General features: G+C 41.5%; 1 protein-coding gene across 1 annotated transcript in view; it reads right to left on the bottom strand.

Moving 5' to 3' along the window:
* LOC132817349 (potassium voltage-gated channel subfamily H member 7-like) overlaps positions 1-20,116 on the bottom strand; it is a 457,758-nt gene that overhangs the window by 83,431 nt on the left and 354,211 nt on the right. Inside the window, exon 7 of the mRNA XM_060827757.1 lies at positions 5,514-5,939. Coding sequence (XP_060683740.1) covers positions 5,514-5,939 — 426 coding nt within the window. The remainder of the gene's footprint in view (positions 1-5,513; positions 5,940-20,116) is intronic.

Raw genomic sequence — 20,116 nt, 5'->3', positions numbered from 1 at the left:
GAAGGTTGTCAAAGGATGCAGCGGGATATAGATTAGTTGGAAAGATGCGTGGAGAAATGGAGCTTAATTCATACAGGTGTGAGGTGATGTATTTTGGGAGATTAAATGTAAGGGGAAAATATACAGTAAATGATAGGACCCTTAGGAACATTAATGTACAGAGAGATCTTGGGGTGCAACTCCACAACTCCCTGAAAATGACAACATTAATAGATAAAGTGTTAAAGACGCTGTATGGCATGCTTACCTTCATCAGTCAGGACATTGAGTATAAAAGTCTACAAGTTATGTTGCAGCTGTATAAAACATTTGTTTTAGAGTGGATATCTGGAGTCTTTTCTCAGGGTGGAAATATCATTTAGTAGTGGGCATAGGTTTAAGGTGGGGGGGGGGGTAAGTTTAAAAGAGATATGCATCACTGGTTTTTTACACAGAAGGCGGAAGAATCCTGGAACTTGCTGCCAGTGGAGATGGTACAAGTAGATACAACAGCAATGTTTAAAAGGGATTTACACAGACATATAAACAGGCAGACAACAGATATGGACCATGTACAACAAATGGGATTAGTTTAAAATGGCATCATAGTCTGAGCAGACATGGTGTGCTGAAGGGCCTATTCCTGTGCTGTACTGTTCAATTTTTTTTGTTTTACATGAGTGCGTGACTAAAAACATGGATGGCAATCAGAACTGAAGCATTATGTCGCCTTTGTTGATTGTATTGGTAACAAGGAAGATAGCTGATGAGGCACATCAGCATTCCTCAGTCAGAAATATGGTTAGCATGGCGGAATTCAGCACAGTGATATTCTACATCCTGCTGAGTACAGGAACCTGTACCATAGGATGCCCCAAACTGAAATACAAAGATGTGCTAAAAGCCCATTGCTGAGATTGAAAGTAGTTCCCACTACATCGGGAAAAAAAGCATTGCTGGATAGATCCAGATGTACAAGTCTCTGTCAACAAGAAACCACAACATTTGAGGAGACCAGAGTTAGAGACCAGCAACAATACTGCAAAGCAAGTATCTTCATCCACTCCTCTGACAGTGATGTTATATGTATTATTTGCACTCGATATGTAAATTAAAATTTGGCTAAACAGCACAAATGACATTCATACCAACCAAGATGGTGAACAATTGATATTGTTGCTGAAACCCGTCCACCAAAATGGCAAGAAAATCCATCACGTTGCAAAATTAACAAGCTAAGCTGCAGTGTTCATTTCAAATCAACTGGAAAATTCTAGATGCAGCTCTACACATTGTGTTCCAAGTACAACACAAACTCATCCATTCCCACAATGTTGAGCAGGAATTTTCCCTCTTCCTCCAGTGGCACCACCTTTCTCTGCCATTCACCATTTTCATTTAGATAAATTAGTCAGTTTGATCATCCATATTGAAAGAATAAATGAAAAGCATTATAGAAGTGCATTTCATTCTGCATTTATACGAGTGCCACTTTGGCATACATCTGCAAAATCACTCAGCACTGGTTAGTTGATCCCATCTTTCTGGATTAGAATGATGCTGGAAAAGCACAGCAGTTCAGACAGCATCCAAGGAGCAGGAAAATCTGTTTTGGGCAAAACGTTGATTTTCCTGCTCCTTGGATGCTGTCTGAACTGCTGTGCTTTTCCAGCACCACTCTAATCCAAAATCTGGTTTCCAGCATCTGCAGTCATTGTTTTTACCTAGCTGATCCCATCTTGACAGGAGACATTGAAGCCTAATACCCCGACTATCAGTTTCCAAAAAGGAGTCTTACAACAGAGTACCTCTAGCTTGCTTTCACTTGATAGGTCATTCCCTGGTATTGCAGGAATGTTGCTCCATATTTCGGACAGAACATTTAAATATTATGCAAATGATTCTGGAGTGACATTGGAAAATCTCAATTGTTATTTTCTGTGGGGATACCATGTATGGACGTTAACTTTGAAGTTGACCGTGGATGTTTGCAGGATACCTGCTTCAGATTGGAGAGTCGGTAGGACGTAAAGCCGAACTGCAGAGACTGCAATCGGGAGGCTGGCTGAAATGCTTGCAATGTAACTATCAGCCAAAATGACCATAATTGCAATCCTACTCCACTTCCTCCTGAAATTCCACCCTGGTGCGGTTGAATGGGGCTCTGATGGTGAAAGCTGTTGTGGAGGAAGGGGCCAGGCTTAAGGGTAAGGAACATGGGGCCCCTGACACTGGCAGCAGGGGGGCAGGATAGCGGCTATGGCTAGCAGGAGGCCCAGAGGCTGGGTCTAGCAAGAGACCAAGCAGCTGGGCCCAGACTGGAGATAGAGAACTGCTGAATCAGTATCAGGATGAGGGTGCTACAGGCATAAAAGGAGATTATGATCAACTAAATGAATTTTCTAGAAGACAAGTAGTTTCAACCTGGGACATGTAGAAAACTGAGGTAAAGGAACTCAATGATAGTGGTGAATCTTTGCGAGGTACAGATTTCAAAGTGCTGCTGAGTCTTTCAGGTTGTCTTTGCATGATAAGAATGCATTCGTTGGGAGAGGGAAGCCTTTTATGGTGGGGCCGTTGTCACTGGCATGTCAACGAGAGTGGGCCATGCGCGCAATGGCAGCAACCTCCTGGTGATCAGAGGCAGCAGCAGCAGCAGCAGCAGCAGCAACAGCAGCAGCAAGCTTGTGACTCCTCCTGGCAATCAGGTCAGCAGCAGCAATGGTGGCAAAACTCCTCCTTGCAATCGGAGGGGGTGGTAGCTGTATGACAAAACTCCTCCCAGCCCCTGAGTTGGCAGCAGCAGCAGCAGGAATGTGGCTACTCCTGGTAATCAATGTGAGACTCGCAGACGGCAAAGCATTCCATACACCTTTTTTTGAGACAGCACTTTAAGAACATCTGAATGTTTTCCTTTCCTTAAGATCTGGGCATTTTTTTTCTCCTTTTGGTTCTGTTTCTTTTATTTCTTCTGCTTTTTAAGAAAAGAATTCTGGTGCTGTAACTAAGATGGCACCAGAGAATGGTGACTTTATACACTTTTCACTGTACTCTTGAATTCCTATATTGAATAGACATGACAATAAAATCTAATTCTAATTGGGCTAATTTTGTTCATTCCAATGACAATAAAAATGGTTGAGTAAACAGTAAATAACAAAGGCAATTGGGCTCTGAAACAACAAAGGTAGACATCATTTGCCACCACCTTCACACCCCTTATCACAGCCAACTAACAGAAGATGCCCAATCCCAAAAGCAAGGTCAATGTAACTCCATCAGTCTACCGATTACTGATCTGTCAGCCTTCTTGCAATTATGTGCAAAATGGTAGAAATAAACATCTAAACTGCCATCAAACAATAGTTACTCAATAAAAGTCTGCTCAACTGAAACATTGAAGCTGCCAAAACAATTTGTTACAGCCTTTATCCTGTTTTGGAAGAATAGGTGAATGCCAGAGGAGAAATAATAATGACTTGTCTTGAGGCCAAAGCAGCATTCAGCTTGTATGCCACAAAGAAACTGTGCCAACATTGAAATCTATATGCATCTAGAGGAAATATCTCCAGTGGTTGGAGTCATACTTGATGCAAAGGAAATCATTATAGTTGTTGAAGACCAATCATCACAAAGGACATTGCATCAGGAGTTTTTTTTTAAGTAAAACATCCTTAGCCTAACAATATTCAGCTATTTCTCCAATGATAATTCTTCATATTTTTAGCACTCATTATCATGCATTCAACGGAGCATTCCACGGCAACGTGCAAGAAGCTAGTAATGATATTTGGGCTGACAACCTTCACAGTCACCACCATCATGAAGTTCCTCACATCAACCTCTTGGGATCACCATTTATAAAAGTTAACTAGATGAGCCATATCAATACTATGACAATAAAAGAAGGACAAAACTCCAACAAGTGGCTTAGTTCACAGGATGGTGAACGAGTCATTGCTCACCTGTAGCTGTAACCACAGTTGGAAAATTCCAAAGCATCCAGGACATTGGAACAGAAGTTGGGCATTGAGTTTTTAAGCCTGATTCCATCACTCAAGTAGATCACAGTAGTAAACATTAATAGCATTGGTACAGCAAACACTTATTCATTTACTACAGTCTAATGTTGAGCACATACCTAATCCTGGGAAAGTGTCCAATGTTCCAACAAATTTGGATATTATTTGTATTCAAGAATTTCTCCATGTTCATGGAGACAAAGGGGAGTTTCAAGTTTGCTTAAATTTTATGTCGGATTGTAAGTTTGACTTTAAGGTTCTTTAAGTAAAAAGTGAGATCTGCTTATGCCCGAAACGGCGAATTTCCTGTTCCTTGGACACTGCCTGACCTGCTGCGCTTTAACCAGCAACACATTTTCAGCTTTAAGGTTCTTTAGCTTAGTAAAGTTAATTCTGGAGAACCTTGAATTAAGATCAATTTTGCCCTCAGAAACTCTGGTGCTCATCACTACTCCATCCTTAGGATTGCAGCTGCTGACACATTAAACCAAGCTGTAGGGGTCACAGATTTGAAACATTTAACAGCAGACTTAAAACCATTTACATCTAAGTTCTTGATATAAACCATCTGCAGCTAGCACCATTTTACTTTTGAATTGAACTTCAAGTGGTAAATTTGGTACTTTCTTATGCCAGTCTAGAAAAAAAAAAAATTTTTTTCTTGAATATGATTAGATTAGATTACTTACAGTGTGGAAACAGACCCTTCGGCCCAACAAGTCCACACCGACCCGCCGAAGCGCAACCCCTACATTTACCCCTTCACCTAACACTACGGGCAATTTAGCATGGCCAATTCACCCGACCTGCACATCTTTGGACTGTGGGAGGAAACCGGAGCACACCCACGCAGACACGGGGAGAACGTGCAAACTCCACACAGTCAGTCACCTGAGTCGGGAATTGAACCCGGGTCTCAGGCGCTGTGAGGCAGCAGTGCTAACCACTGTGCCACCATGCCGCCCACCTTTAAAGAACGGCAGACTGCCACATGCAGTGCCTGATTTGGATGTGTCTGAAGTCTTGAGCTTGACTTCCCTACGTCATCCTACAAATCGTCTTAGAGGTTTGACCTAGCAGGGGAGTGTAGCTACGTCATATACCCTAGACCGGCGGAGCGGTCCTCTTCTAGGGGGTCATCCTCTGCGACCGAGCGCTGAGCTTCGGGAGGGACGCACATGGAGCTGTGAGGGAAGAAAAGAGGAACCTACCTGATTAAGTTAAAAGTTACTTTAAATAATACATGCCAACCCATCGATTAGGACATAAAATATAATATAGCTAGGTTTCTGATTTCACAAATTTTACTTGTAACACCAGCAAATAACACCACACTTTTCCTCCTGTTCACAGTGAATAGTAAATTTAGATACTTTACTGAGTGGAAAAGCTAAGCCAATCTCAGACAAAGAAAATACTTTTTACCCTTCATCTTGAAATTCTAAACATTCTGATGCTTTTAGAATTTTATTTTCTATAAATATGAAGCTAATTGTAGTAGTTAAGACTTACTTCATCTGACCCAGATCCAAAAATCAGCAGGTCAAAAGGTATAGCAGCAACCATGTCAATGAGGAACCAGCCTTTGAAGTAATGAATTGCAATTTTTGCTGGATGACTAACCACTTCTTCATTTTGATTTACATATGTTGTTCTGAAGTTTATTAGAATATCAATAATGAACATAATATCCACTATTAAATCTACAACATTCAATGGGCTGCAGGAGTATCCACACTCTCTTCTCTTTTGTTCCTCCCTGTCATTAAGTAAAAAGGCTGCAGAATAGGGAGTGAAGATTGCTGTATAAATTACTAGTAGCAGAATTAGCCAGTCCCACACAGCCTTGAAAGGACTATAATGTAGGATGGTGAGCTTGTGGATGCGAGGAGTTTGAAGCTTGTATTCTGGTAAAACGTCAGCTCCCAAGGATAGAACCTGTAGGGTGCAGAAATGGAATAATGTCAAAATGATCAATACTTTTAGGTTAACCCAATTTATCTTTATTGTTGATAAAGATTTCCATTGTCAGGTTGACAGTTACTGAAAAAATAATTATAATTCAACCAGAAAATATATGATCGCATATTATTTACAATATAAGATTTTTTAAAACTTTTTTCTCGGGTACACAGGATGTTCATAGACCATTCAGTCTTTTGAGTCTGTCTTTGCCATTCTCTATTCACACTGAAATCTATTTACTTGAATCCAAACTTCTTGAAAACTTACTGTCTTGAAAGGTACAATTGACCCAGAAGTTAGTTTGTTGGAAAAGAGGGAGAGAAGGCTTAAATAATTCTGGTAGAATTGAGGGAGAATTTCAACTCCCCTATTGACAGAAAAGGAGTGCTGGAGCAGTTAAAATGAAATGGCTCCATTGCCCAATCTGTTCATGCCAATAAGCTTCCTGTTGGGCTTCGATCGCAAACTCACTTATAAATAAAGGAGAAGATCCCGTTATGTACAGGGGATGCTATTGTCATTTTAAACTATTCCTGAGCTGCCCACGATGTATCAGGAAAGCAGCCAAGCCCATTAAGGTACTTTTTAAAAATCCTCACAAAGTCTGGGAAAAATAAAAGTCCTATTCCAGCTGTTGAAAGATTTCTTAGGGAAATCTGCTATTCCGACCATGCCCTTTCATGCCACACGTGAAACAGACATCCCTGCCTTTCCATGACTTACCTTACTGCTGGCAGACTCTTTCTGGCTTTTGGGATACCCAATTTTTGACCATTCCTGACAGCCAGCAGCCAGAAACAGCTCTGGCTCTCAAGTGAGGTACTTGGCAGTTAACATACTTAGACTTACAGTGTGGAAACAGGCCCTTCGGCCCAACAAGTCCACACCGACCCGCCGAAGCACAACCCACCCATACCCCTACACCTACCCCCCACCTAACACTACGGGCAATTTAGCTTGGCCAATTCACCTGACCCGCACATCTTTGGACTGTGGGAGGAAACCGGAGCACCCGGAGGAAACCCACGCAGACACGGGGAGAACGTGCAAACTCCACACAGTCAGTCGCCTGAGTCGGGAATTGAACCCGGGTCTACAGGCGCTGTGAGGCAGCAGTGCTAACCACTGTGCCACCGCGCCTCCAAATCCCAATCCTACCTTGGACTGGTGGCTATTTCCAGCAGCTTCCCATTATGAGTTAAACAAGACTTTAAGGTTTCAGTCTGAGAGAGATCAAGACCTTTGAACAATGCAATATTTATTTGCTTATTTTTCCAACATAACTTTGGAAGTGGAAAAATTATACTATTTTCCTCTAGATGGCAGTAATGTCACTATGATATTCAAAGTTATTAAACAAAAATCAGATGGTAAAAATATCCTCCAGATTTTATGTAAAGCGTCTGAAGTTATACATTTCTGGGAATTAAAAATATACAAGTTCATCTCTCGTAGTGTTGCTTCTGGACAAAATTCAGAGTCGTCTCTTTTCCTTATTTTTCTCTCAGTTAGTTTGTTTTCCTCTTTTTGCTTTTTACATGCATTCCCTTACACTTGGAATAGTTGTCATACACATTTCCCCCATTACCATTTTTGTACCTTTCAACTTATTTTCAAGCCCAAATCATAGTCCTACTCAAGCTGGGGAGCTATGTAAAAACATGGTGTCCCACTTGATTCTGAGCTGAGCTTCAAATGTATCCAACTTGTCACCAAGACTGACTATCCCCACCACTGTTCACTAACCCCAGCTGTACTTCACCTGCAATGCCATTAAAACTCTCATCTAATCATTTGTCAACTGCAATGCCAACATTTCCAATAAGTTCAAAGAGGAAAAAACAGCACATGTTGGAAATATTTAAGGAGGGCTTCTGTTCTTGATTGCCAGCAGCTGCAGGATTTTGTTTTAGGTTTTCCATTAACTTCTAAACCCATGTCCTATATCTGATTCTGTATCACTCTTAGTTCATGAGTGATCACCTTTCTTCTTGCTGAGGTCAACTGGCAGTATTCTCTAGCTCCTTGTTTCAATGAGCAAGAGCCTGATATGTTTTATTGGTCCTGCTGCTTATGCAACTGCCTATGTTAGTGACATGAGACAGAAAGGGTACATCCAGAGTGGAGAGATGGTAGTCTTAGAAAGCAGTATCTCAGCAACACAATTATGAATCCTGAGTCCTATACCTGATGGCAGCCATAAGGAGTGATCAACTAAGTGTTGCATCAGTATAGATATTCTGACAGTGACTATAATTTGCTCTATGTTCGAGGTAAAAACAATGACTGCAGATGCTGGAAACCAGAGTCTAGATTGGAGTGGTGCTGGAGAAGTACAGACCAGGATTTGCAAGAAGCATCAGCAGAATATTGCAAGGATAAAATATTAGAAGATTTATCTCAAGCAGAAATCCACTGAAGCTTGGTGGCTATACCAGTTGAGTCACTGCTCCAGATGCAGCAGTTTGAAAATGAAAAAGTCCCTGAGAGAGATGCATGTGCAAATTGTAGAAGAAGCATTTCCAACAATACTGAAGCAACAAAAGCATGTACAACTGCTATGAAATGTGGGAAAATGATAACAGAACTAGATCACCCACCTCTCAGTTCAAACAGTCCTGCTACAAACAACTATTGTCTTAATTCAGCAATAATGAGGACAAGATTAGGGCAAGCTGTGAAAGTTCCACAAAGACTTGCCTCCTAAAAATAGGGTGGTTGTGTGGGGGAAAAAACCCCAGGAGATTTAGAGTCTCCTCAGTTTAAGGGACTGACTCTGTGCTGAAAAAAATATATAACCAGGAGATTTAGAGTCTCCTCAGTCTAGAGTACTGACTCAAAAGGAAAAAAAAGACTTGCCACCTGATGTTTGGACTTTGAGGTGATATGGATAGTGGTGGTGGGGTGAATATGAAGTGAGAATGTCAATTGTTTAAAGAAACTAGGTGCTCTGCTTCCTCCCACAGTCCAGTGCAGGTAAGGTGGATTGATCATGCTAAATTGTCCATCATGTCCAGGGATGTGCAGGCTTGGTGGATTAGCCATGGGGAAATGTGGGGTTAGGGAGAAAGGGTGAGGGTTGGGTCTGGGAGGGATGCTCTTTGGAGGGTCAGTATGGACTCAATGGGTTGAATGGCTTATTTCAACCCTGTAGGGATTCTCTGATCTAAGTGGTGAAACAGTTGAAATTGAGAGAAACCTGGGGGCAATGTGCAGGGTTATTTATGATCTTACTTAATGAAAATGCATGTTAATGAATGATGATATATAAGATGATGTAACATCAGAAGATGGAATAATCTACTTTAGAAAATGGTGTCCCAGAGAAAAATATAATGCAAATAGCGCATAAATAAATGAGTTTTTTTAACTCTCTGCACTTAGGTAAGGTAGGTACTGAGATGCAGCATTCTAAGAATGGAGACAGTACTGTTGAAGGAAGTAGCCTTTCAGTAGTGTCGTACAGAACTCCCAAATTCTCAATCTTGTGGCAGCATGAAGACTGATCAACTAAGGACTACATTAAAGACAGATTAAACACAGCACTCCTCCACTGCAAATCCATCCAACTCTATACCACTAGTTATATCCTCCTGGTTTTCTGGATCTGACAAATGATCCACCAACATTCCACACCATCTCTCATCAGGATCTAACCTTGGATAACAATTGGCTCTGCTCCTTGGAATCTTTGTGATCATTTACAGCTTCCGGTGATCAATTTTGTTTTGCAACATTATTTGACCAAAGCACCATCCTCGACAGTTTTACAAAATAATGGCATGGAAATTTTTTTCTTTGATATTTTCATACTATGGGAGCACAACTGGCAAGATTTTTTTGTTCATCCCTAATTGGGGTCTCAGTACGACGATGAAATCATCATCTTGAACCATAGCAGTTCATTTAATGCAGGTATTCATTAGGTGTTATTAGGAATGGAGTTTCAGACTTTTGGCCAATGACACTGAAAGAAAGACAAATTAGAACCAAACCAGGTTAGTCAATGACTTGGAAGTGAGCTTGCAGGTGGTGATGTTCCTGTGTTTGCTGCCTTTATCCTTTGAGATGGTGAAGAATTTGGGCTTGCTAAGTGCTGCTGAAAGAGGATTGGTGAGATGCTGCATTGCATCTTGTACTTGGTACATAGTGTTGGCACTGTATGTTGGTCATGGAGGGAGTGCGTCTTTAATGATGTGGATGGAATGCTAACTGAAATGGCTTTTGTTGCCTGAGTGGTGTTGAGCTTCTTGAGGGTTGTTGGAGCAGCATTCATCCAGGCAAGTGAAGAGTATTCAATCATACTTCTGACTTGTGCCTTTTAGATGGTGGACAGTCTTTGATGGGAGAAGTTGAGTTGCTTGTTTCGGAATTACACAGAAAATAGCAGGAGTCAGCCATTTGGCTTTGTGGGCATGCTTTGCCATCTAATACAATCTTGGCTGAACATCCAAACATTACTCTGTTCGACTTGCTCCCCACCATAACCTTTGATCTTTTTTAGTTCTAAGACTCTATCTAATACTCCCTTGAAAACATTCAATGGTTTGGGCTTAACTATTTTCTGTGGTAGAATTACACAGGCCTACCATTCTTGGAGTGAAGGAATTTCTCCTCATCTCAGTACTGAATGGCCTACCCATATCCTTTGACTATGACGTCTGGTTCTGGACTTTCCAGTCATCAGGAATATTCCTGAATTTACCCTGTTGGAATTTTCAGAGGTTTTGATGTGATCTCTAATGCTTAGCCTCGAAATTGCACCTGTAGCCTCAGTATTTATTTGCAGGTCCAGTTAGTATCTGGTTAATGGCAACATTGGGGTCTTAGCAATAGATTTCAAAGGAGATGGTTAGATTCTTTTTTTTGCATTTGGACATTCCCTGATACTTTTGTGGTGCAAATGTTATTTATCATTTGTCAATCAAAACTGGAACATTGCTTGGGTCACTCTGCATTTGTACATATCTGCTTCAGTATCTGAGGAGATGCTAACAGTATTGAAAAAGGTGTAGTCATCAGCAAGCAAACCAGTACTGATCATATGATAGAGAGTAAGTCTTTGATAAAGCAGCTGAAAATGGCTTGATCTAGGATCCTATTGCAGTAACAGCCTGGGATGGTCAGATGATCGAACGCCAGCAGTCACCACCACCTTCCTTTACTAGTTGCCAAAATGCCTTTCACTCATATGGATATGTCAGTCCCTTGATTTGTATGGTTTGCAACATGATGATGGATTTCTGCATGTATCAACCATAATGGCATGGACTGCAACCAGGAATCTAATGAGGGGAGAAAACATTTATGTATTGTTATAACAATTCAAACTCTCTATGGTGAGATTGCCCAAATAGGAGGACTCCCACTGCCCTATACAAACCAGCAGTCAGTCTATCAATGCCAGTGTGGTAGCCTGTCTATGTGGCATGAACATTCCTGCATTATTATTAAAATATAAGCAGTGGGCCCTTCTTTGACTCTTAGTTGAGTTTACAGTGGTCAGACTGCCCCTTAACTATTTCCTCCAAATGTTAAAATAGTTGCAGTAGTGGGGAGGTGACAGGCACAGTATAACCTTCCAATAGCCTCACCACGACTGTTGGCTCCCTCCCATGGGGTGTAAAATTCTGGCCTATATTAGACACCAAGATATTTAAAGAACATATTATTCTACAATCTAAGTACTGAATGTTGAAATAATCTAGGCGATTCCTATCCGATGCCAGGCTTATAAGCTGTTGCGAGAATCATTAAATTAAATGAAGTTGGTAACCTAAAAGTAAAATGGATAACTTATCAAATAAATGCTGTGGCGAAAAATGTAATTGGAACTTTGTAATGCAAATATTTTGCATTGTGTTTGCCAAGGAGTGTACATTATCGCAAAGTGTATGAAAGATTTTTACTATACTGGCATGCTGGTTAAAACTTAAATTGGAAGCCCTTAACACAAATATATATATTGGAACTGTCTTCACTTCCTTTATTCTGTCTCAGCAGTTTCCACCTACGTGCACTACACTGAATATCATTTTTCATCTCAATTATCTCTACTCGTCTCATGACTGCAAAGAGCAACTTGCTGAAACATATCACAGCCACTCAAAATAAACATGGGTTTCCCTCAATTTCTCACTCATAATACTCACAGATTCAAAACAGTAAATAGTTTTCGGCATAAATTGCATAGAAAATATCAGAGGAGAAATCATTTATTGTGACATGATGTTTCTCGAACAAAAGAATGTTCCACATTGTTACAGGTTTTGAGGCAAGTCATAGATTTTTCCTTTATTATTGAACAAAATAAAAACAAAAAAAGTGGAGCAGGATCAGATCATTTGGCCCTATATCTCAACTCCACCTTCTCTTGATATTCCTAAATCCCTGAATTCTCTTAGTACCCAGCTTTGTATTCACCTCCGTCTTGAATATACTCTACAATCTGAATATTCACAGCTCTCTGAATTAAAGGATTCTAAATGTTCACAACACTTTGAGTAGAGAAATGTTTCTTCATCTCAGTCCTAAACATTGATCCTTTATTCTGAGCCATGACTCCATGTTCTAGATTCCTTAGCCAGGCAAAACAATCTATCAGTTTCAAATCTTTTATGAATTGCATATCTTTTGATGAGATCACCTCTCGTTGTTCTAAGGACTAAGAAATATAGGCTGGTGAACTCAATTGTGCCATGTCAGATAAGTCCCTTATTCCAATATGACTGAGTGTGGCATTAAGGAATCTTACTAAAACTAGAGTTAATGGGTATTGGCGGAAAACCCTCTGCTGGTTGATGTCATATCTGGTACAAAAGAAGATGGTTGTGTGGTTGTGGTTGTCAGAGATCAAGCATCTCAACTCAGGACATTGCTGCAAGAGTTCCTAAGGGTAGGTTCTGAACCCCAATGATCTTCAGCTGCTTCATCAATGTCCTCTCCATCACAAAATTAGAAATAAGCATGTTTGCAGATGATTGCGCAATGTTCAGCACCATTTGCAACTCCTCAGATATTGAGGCAGTCCATTTCCAAATGCAATAAGATTTGGATAATACCTAATTTGAGCTGACAAGGAGCAAGTAACATTTGTGCCACCTTAATAGCAAGCAATTGCCATCTCCAATTAGAGGCAATCTAACCACCACCTCTTGACATTTAATGGCAGTACCATAATTGAATCCTCCCTATCAATATCCTGGTGGTTATCAGAAACTGAATTGACTATCCGTATCAGTATCGCAGCCACAAGAGCAGGTCAAAGGCTCAGAATATTACAGTGACTAATTCACTTCTTGACCTCCCAAAATCTGCCTCATTCCAGTCAGGAGTGTGATGGAATACTCCTCAGTTCCTTGGATGACTGCAGCTCCAGCAAGAAACTTGACACTATCCAGGACAAAGAAGTCTGTTTGACAGGCACCATAACCATTAACCCTGCCACTGATGCTCAATAGCAACAGTGTGTAAATATAGGAGAGTAAGATGTGAAGAGGATATCTATGATCTTATTTAATGGCAGAGAAAGCTTGAGAAAATGAATGGCTTAATTCATTTGTTTGTGAGTAAAAATCTATCCTGGACAATTTCTGCTTGTAAACTCGATTGTCAGTGAATGATTTCATTCTATTTTTATTTCTGTCTGTACAGGATTAGAAGGAAAGATAAACCCAGGATCAAGAACTTCTATAACTAGTGGAATTGTGTTGTTCATTGATTACCAGGAAATGTTAATGAATATTTGCCATTTTCAGGTTTAGGAAACAAGTTCAGTTCAGAGCTTATTTGCAATTTAACCACCCTATTCTAATTGCTTTTAAAATCCACATTAACATAATAAAACAAAAACAAAGTACTGTGGATGTTGGAGATCTGAAATAAAATCAGAAACAGAAACTAAACCGGTCTAGCAACATCTGTAGATGGGGAAACAAAGTTAATGTTTCAAGTCCAATGTGAGTATTCTTCTGGCTCTTCCCTCTGAGATGAGTCACATTGGACATAAACATTTGTGCCTCCACAAATGCTGCCAGACCTACTGAGTTTCTCCAACATTTACTGTTTGATTAATGTAAGATTCCTTTCTGAAGTGCTTTTGTGAAACAAAAATACTCAGGAATGGGGAAATGAGGGAGACTGGGATGAATTAAATCGTTCTGTCAGAGAAATAGTTGTATTAGTTTTTGCTTAGTTGGTAATACTCCCACCTCTAAACCACAGAAGCCCCTAGGTTAAAGCCCCATTCCAAGGCTTAAGTACAATAAAGCCAAAGCTGACAATCCAGTGCTGTGCCGAGATTCAGTGCACTTTTGGTGGTGCAGTCTAATGGATAGGCGATTAAACTAAGGTTCCTTCTGCCCCTTTGGGTAGATGGAAAAGATCTCAAGGCATTATTTCAGAAGAGAGTTTTGATTTTTACATGTCAATCTGAAATTTGGGTTCTATTTGCGGCTTCACATGGTGGGTGTTTTCTTTCATTGTGATGGATGTAATCAATTTATTGTAGATATGTAAATGTAGGCTGGCATGATACCTTCAGAATCCAATTTGTCATTCAGTGTAATGAATGCTTAGTAATATGCAGTTCAAACATATTGTAGACTTCACATGTTTTGGCCACTGCTCATTACAATGTCATATGACCTAGGCAATGTTATGTATTCCCATGAACCCAGATGTTTGCACAAAAAATATTGTGTGTTTTTTCCTGGTTCAAGTTGGATAACTGTCTATCTGCTCAATAATCATGTTCCTGAACTGTTTTCTTCCTTCTTTCTAGCAATGCATCATGCATATGTAGGCGGATGGTAAGAATTGGGAAGAAAAGAGCTGTGTGCATCTGTCTATCAACATGAAAGGTGCTATTGAGAATAAACCATTAATTAAAGGAGTAGCATGTAGATGTAACATAGTTTGGAGAAGGTTCACTGGGATGATCTTTGGTGTAGAGGGACTATCTTATGAGAAAAGACTAAACTGGTTGGGACTTTACTCACTGGAGTTTAGAAGAATGAGAGGTGATCGCATTGAAACACGTTGGATTCTTAAGGGGTCTGACAGGGTAAAAACTTGGAGGATGTTTCCCCTCTAGGGGTCTAGGATGAGAGGGCACAGTCTTAAAATAAGGTTGAGATGAGGAATAATTTCTTCTCTCAGAGGGTTGTGAGTCTTTGGAACTCCTTGCCTCAGAGTGCTGTGGGGACAGAATTCTTATATATATTTATGGTTAAAGTAGATAGATGCTTGATCAATAGGGGGATCAAGGATTAGGGGGAAAGGGCAGGAAAATGGATGTGAGGAATGTCAAATCAGCCATGATCCTCATGAATGCCAGGGCTGCTCGATGAACCAAATGACCAACTCTTGTTCCTATTTCTTATGAGACTATGGTCTTATGGTCTGTGCAAAAATTACTTTCATTAATCATGGATTTTACAGTGCATGCATTGTGTTCTCTCAGTACATTTGATGGATGGTAGTGAAGACAGAAGGTAATATGTTAAATATCCCATTTCTTTTACACCTGACACATTAGAGTACTGTAGACTGCTTCTGGACACTATTTGTTGAGATATACTGAATGTTCTGAATATGATGGGCAATGTATAAACAACCAACACACTAGTAGTAACCTGGATATGTTGTACAAATGGAATTTGGTGAAATAGACAGTCAGTAGAAGGAAGTTGTGCCCTTGGATATGGAAAATATCAGTCACAATCTTTGACCATAACTCAGAAAGAATCTCCTGTGGAAGGAAAGGTTCTGTCAATTGTTGAAGTTAATGTATTGACATATTTCACACAACATTAATGTCCTTATTAATGCTTAGCAAATATTCACGCACCAATTTCTTCTTTTTCTGCACCCATGTGACATATATGTTTTCAAGCACATCTTAATGCAGATTATAAATTATTTTCCTTTAAAAATTATGTTCTTAGGCATTCTTAGTTTATCTCTGAATGATCAGAATGAATGCAATAGCTCAAAGATTTTCAGGCCAGATTTATGATTTTTATTAGTGATTTTAGCTGATCACCATGGAATGCAGTTTGCTAAATCTGTTCTGCTTGGCTGTGACCAAAAAGTATAAGATCAATATTAAGACTCTCACTCAGGTCAGACTCAATAATGTGTGCTTGTAAGTCTATATGAATATGTTGATTCTAAGCATGGCTTGGAAGTTGGCTAACAGCTTTGGAGATGGTCATTTGGGAACCTGGTTTGCATTGTACTTCAAAAGGTGACTAAAAGTGGCAGCAGCACAGCATCAGCAGCAAAAGCGGACTGTGTTCAGAATGGTGGCAGCCTCCCAGAGGTCAGAGGTTGCGGCGGTGGACATGGCTCCCCCCGATGATTGGAGACAGCGGCGGTGGACGTGGTTCCGCCCAGTGATTGGAGAGCATGGCGTAGATATGGTTCCTCCCAGTGATTGGAGGCAGCAGTAGTGGACGTAGTTCCTCCCAGCGATTGACATGGTTCCTCCCAAAGGTCAGAAGCAGCAGTGGTAGACATGGTTCCGCCTAGTGATTGGAGGCAGTGGCAGTGGACATGGTTCCTCCCAGTGATTGGAGGCAGCAGTGGTGGACGTAGTTCCTCCCAGTGATTGGAGGGAGTGGTTGTGGACAGGTTCCATCCCAGAGGTCAGAGGTAGTGGCAATAGACATAGTTCCTCCTAGTGATTGGAGGGGGCAGCAGTGGACATGGTTCTTCCCAGAGGTCAGAGGTGGTGGCAATGGACATAGTTCCTCCCAGTGATTGGAGGGGGTGGTGGTGGACATGGTTCCTGCCAGCGATTTGGGGGGGGGGGGTTGGGTAGCAGTGGACATGGTTCCTCCCAGTAATTGGAGAGGGCGACATGAATGTGGTTCCTCCTAGTAATTGGAGAGGGTGGCGTGGGATATAGTTCCTCCCAGTAATTGGAGTTGGCTGCTGTGGACATGGTTCCTCCCAGTAATTGGAGGGTACGGTTGTGGACATGGTTCCTGCCAGCGATTGGAGGGGATGGCAGTGGACATGGTTCCTCCCAGTAATTGGAGAGCGTGGCGTGGATATGGTTCCTCCCAGTAATTGGAGGGGTCGGTGGTGGACATGGTTCCTACCAGCAATTGGAGGGAGTGGTGGTGGACATCGTTCCTTCCAGTGATTGGAGGCAGCAGTGGTGGACGTAGTTCCTCCCAATGATTGGAGGGAGTGGCTGTGGACAGGTTCCATCCCAGAGGTCAGAGGTGGTGGCGATGGACATAGTTCCTCTTAGTGATTGGAGGGGGCAGCAGTGGACATGGTTCTTCCCAGAGGTCAGAGGTGGTGCCGATGGACATAGTTCCTCCCAGTGATTGGAGGGGACGGCGATGGACATGGTTCCTCCCAGCGATTGGAGGAGGCAGCAGTTATAGCGGCAGCATGGATTAAGCTCCTTCCAGTGTTCGGGGCCAATGGCAGCAGCAGAAGTGGCAACGGTCCTCCAGCGATCAGAGGTGGCAGTGACAGCATCATCAGCAACACGAACATGGCTCTTCCTGGTGATCAATACAAGATTAGTGGGCTGGCAGATACTCTCGGCAGTAGTTAGGCCCAGGTGTTTGCAGCGGTGGTTCCAAACACCTTTGTGGATATAAGACTTAGACTTTGCGATCTGGACATTTATCTTTCCTTTTGGCATTCTTTTATTTCTGCTGCTTTTTTAAAGTTCTGGTTTTGTAACCAAGATGGCGCCGGAGAACAGTGACTTTGTACACTTTTCCCTGTACTCATGTGTTTCTACACTTGAGAAAACGTGACAATAAAAAAAATCAAATTCTAATTTTAAATTGTACCCTTGGATCTTCAAAGTTTGGTGCTGTAGCTGCACTTGTGAGAGATTTTTGACAGTTCATCATCAGTGTTTGTTTGTTAGTATGAACAATGAGCTTGCCGAATGAGTATGTATGAAACAGTTGCATCCTGAAAACCATAGCAACTGGATCTCTTTCGGTGTTGGACTGTCATACTATCCTTCGAGCCAAATACAATATGCCTGTCATCATGTTGTCGACATAGTTCAAGGCATTTCTGGGATATAGAACATAGAACAGTGCAGCACAGTACAGGCCCTTTAGCCAATGATGTTGTGCCGAGCATTTATCTTAATTTAAGATCAGCCTAACCTACACACTACTCAATTTACTGTCATCCATGTCCTTGTCCAGCAGTCGCTGAAATATCCCTAAAGTCTCTGAGTCGACTACCACTCCCGGCAGTGCGTTCCATGCACCCACCACTCTCTGCATAAAGAACCTACTTCTAGCATCTCCCCCAAACCTTCTTCCAATCACCTTAAAATTATGACCCCACATGACAGCCACTTCTGCCCTGGGGAAAGGTCTCTGGCTATCTACTCTACCTATGCCTCTGATTACCTTGTACGCATCTATCAAGTTACCTCTCTTCTTTTTTCTGTCCAGTGTGAAAAGCCTGAGCTCATTCAACCTCTCTTCATAGGGGTTTAGATTAGAGTGGTGCTGGAAAAGCACAGAAGGTCAGGCAGCATCCGAGGAGCAGGAAAAGCAACATTTCGGGCAAAAGCCCTTCATAAGACAAGCCCTCCAATCCAAGCAGCATCCTGGTAAATCTCTTTTGCACCCTCTCTAAGGCATCTAGATCCTTCCTATAATGAGGCAACCAGAACTGGACTCAATATTCCAAGTGCGGTCTAACCTGGGTTTTAAAGAACATAGAACATAGGACATTACAGCGCAGTACAGGCCCTTCGGCCCTCGATGTTGCGCTGTCCTGTCATACCAATCTGAAGCCCATCTAACCTACACTATTGCATGTACTATGCTTATCCAATGATGACTTAAATGTACTTAAAGTTGGCAAATCTACTACCGTTGCAGGCAAAGTATTCCATACCCTTACTACTCTCTGAGTAAAGAAACTACCTCTGACATCTGTCCTATATCTATCACCCCTCAGTTTAAAGCGATGTCCCCTCGTGCTTGCCGTCACCATACTTGGAAAAAGGCTCTCCCTGTCCACCCTATCTAACCCTCTGACGATCTTAAATGTCTCTATTAAGTCACCTCTCAACCTTCTTCTTTCTAACGAAAACAGCCTCAAGTCCCTCAGGCTTTCCTCCTAAGACCTGCTCTTCATACCAGGCAACATCCTATTAAATCTCCTCTGCATCCTTTCCAAAGCTTCCACATCCTTCTTATAATGTGGTGACCAGAACTGTACACAGCACTCCAAGTGCAGCCGCACCAGAGTTTTGTACAGCTGTAGCATAACCTCATGGTTCCGGAACTCGATCCCTCTATTAATAAAAGCTAAAACACTGTATGCCTTCTTAACAACCCTGTCACCCTGGGTGGCAACTTTCAAGGATCTGTGTACCTGGACACCGAGATCTCTCTGCTCATCTACACTCCCAAGAATCTTACCATTAGCCTAGTGCTTTGTATTCCGGTTACTCTGATCAAAGTGAATCACCTCACACTTGTCAACATTAAACTCCATTTGCCACCTCTCAGCCCAGCTCTGCACCTTATCTATGTCTCCCTGTAACCTACAACATCCTTCATCACTATCCACAACTCCACCGACCTTAGTATCGTCTGCAAATTTACTAACCCACCCTTCTACACCCTCATCCAGGTGGTTTATAAAAATGATGAACAACAGTGGACCCAATGTACCGACCCTACCACTGGTAATTGGACTCCAGGATGAATATTTCCCTTCAACCACCACTCTCTGTCTTCTTTCAGCAAGCCAATTACTGATCCAAACTGCTATATCTCCCACAATCCTATTCCTCCTCATTTTGTACAATAGCCTACTGTGGGGAACCTTATCGAACGCCTTGTTGAAATCCATATACACCATGTCGACTGGTTTAATCTCATTTACCTGTTTGTTCACCTTCTCAAAGAACTCAATGAGGTTTGTGAGGCACAACCTACCCTCCACAAAACCATTCTGACTATCCCTAATCAAATTATTATTTTCTAGATGATTATAAATCCTATCTCTTATAATCTTTTCCAACACTTTACCAACAACTGAAGTAAGGTTCACTGGTCTATAATTACCAGGATTGTCTCTACTCCCCTTCTTGAACAGGGCAACCACATTTACTATCCTCCAGTCTTCTGGCCCTA

This window comes from Hemiscyllium ocellatum, chromosome 7 (genome assembly GCF_020745735.1).
Source record: "Hemiscyllium ocellatum isolate sHemOce1 chromosome 7, sHemOce1.pat.X.cur, whole genome shotgun sequence".
NCBI classification, from domain to species: Eukaryota; Metazoa; Chordata; class Chondrichthyes; order Orectolobiformes; family Hemiscylliidae; genus Hemiscyllium; species Hemiscyllium ocellatum.
Note: the sequence above shows the minus strand (reverse complement) of the source record. Positions and strands in the feature narration are given on the sequence as shown.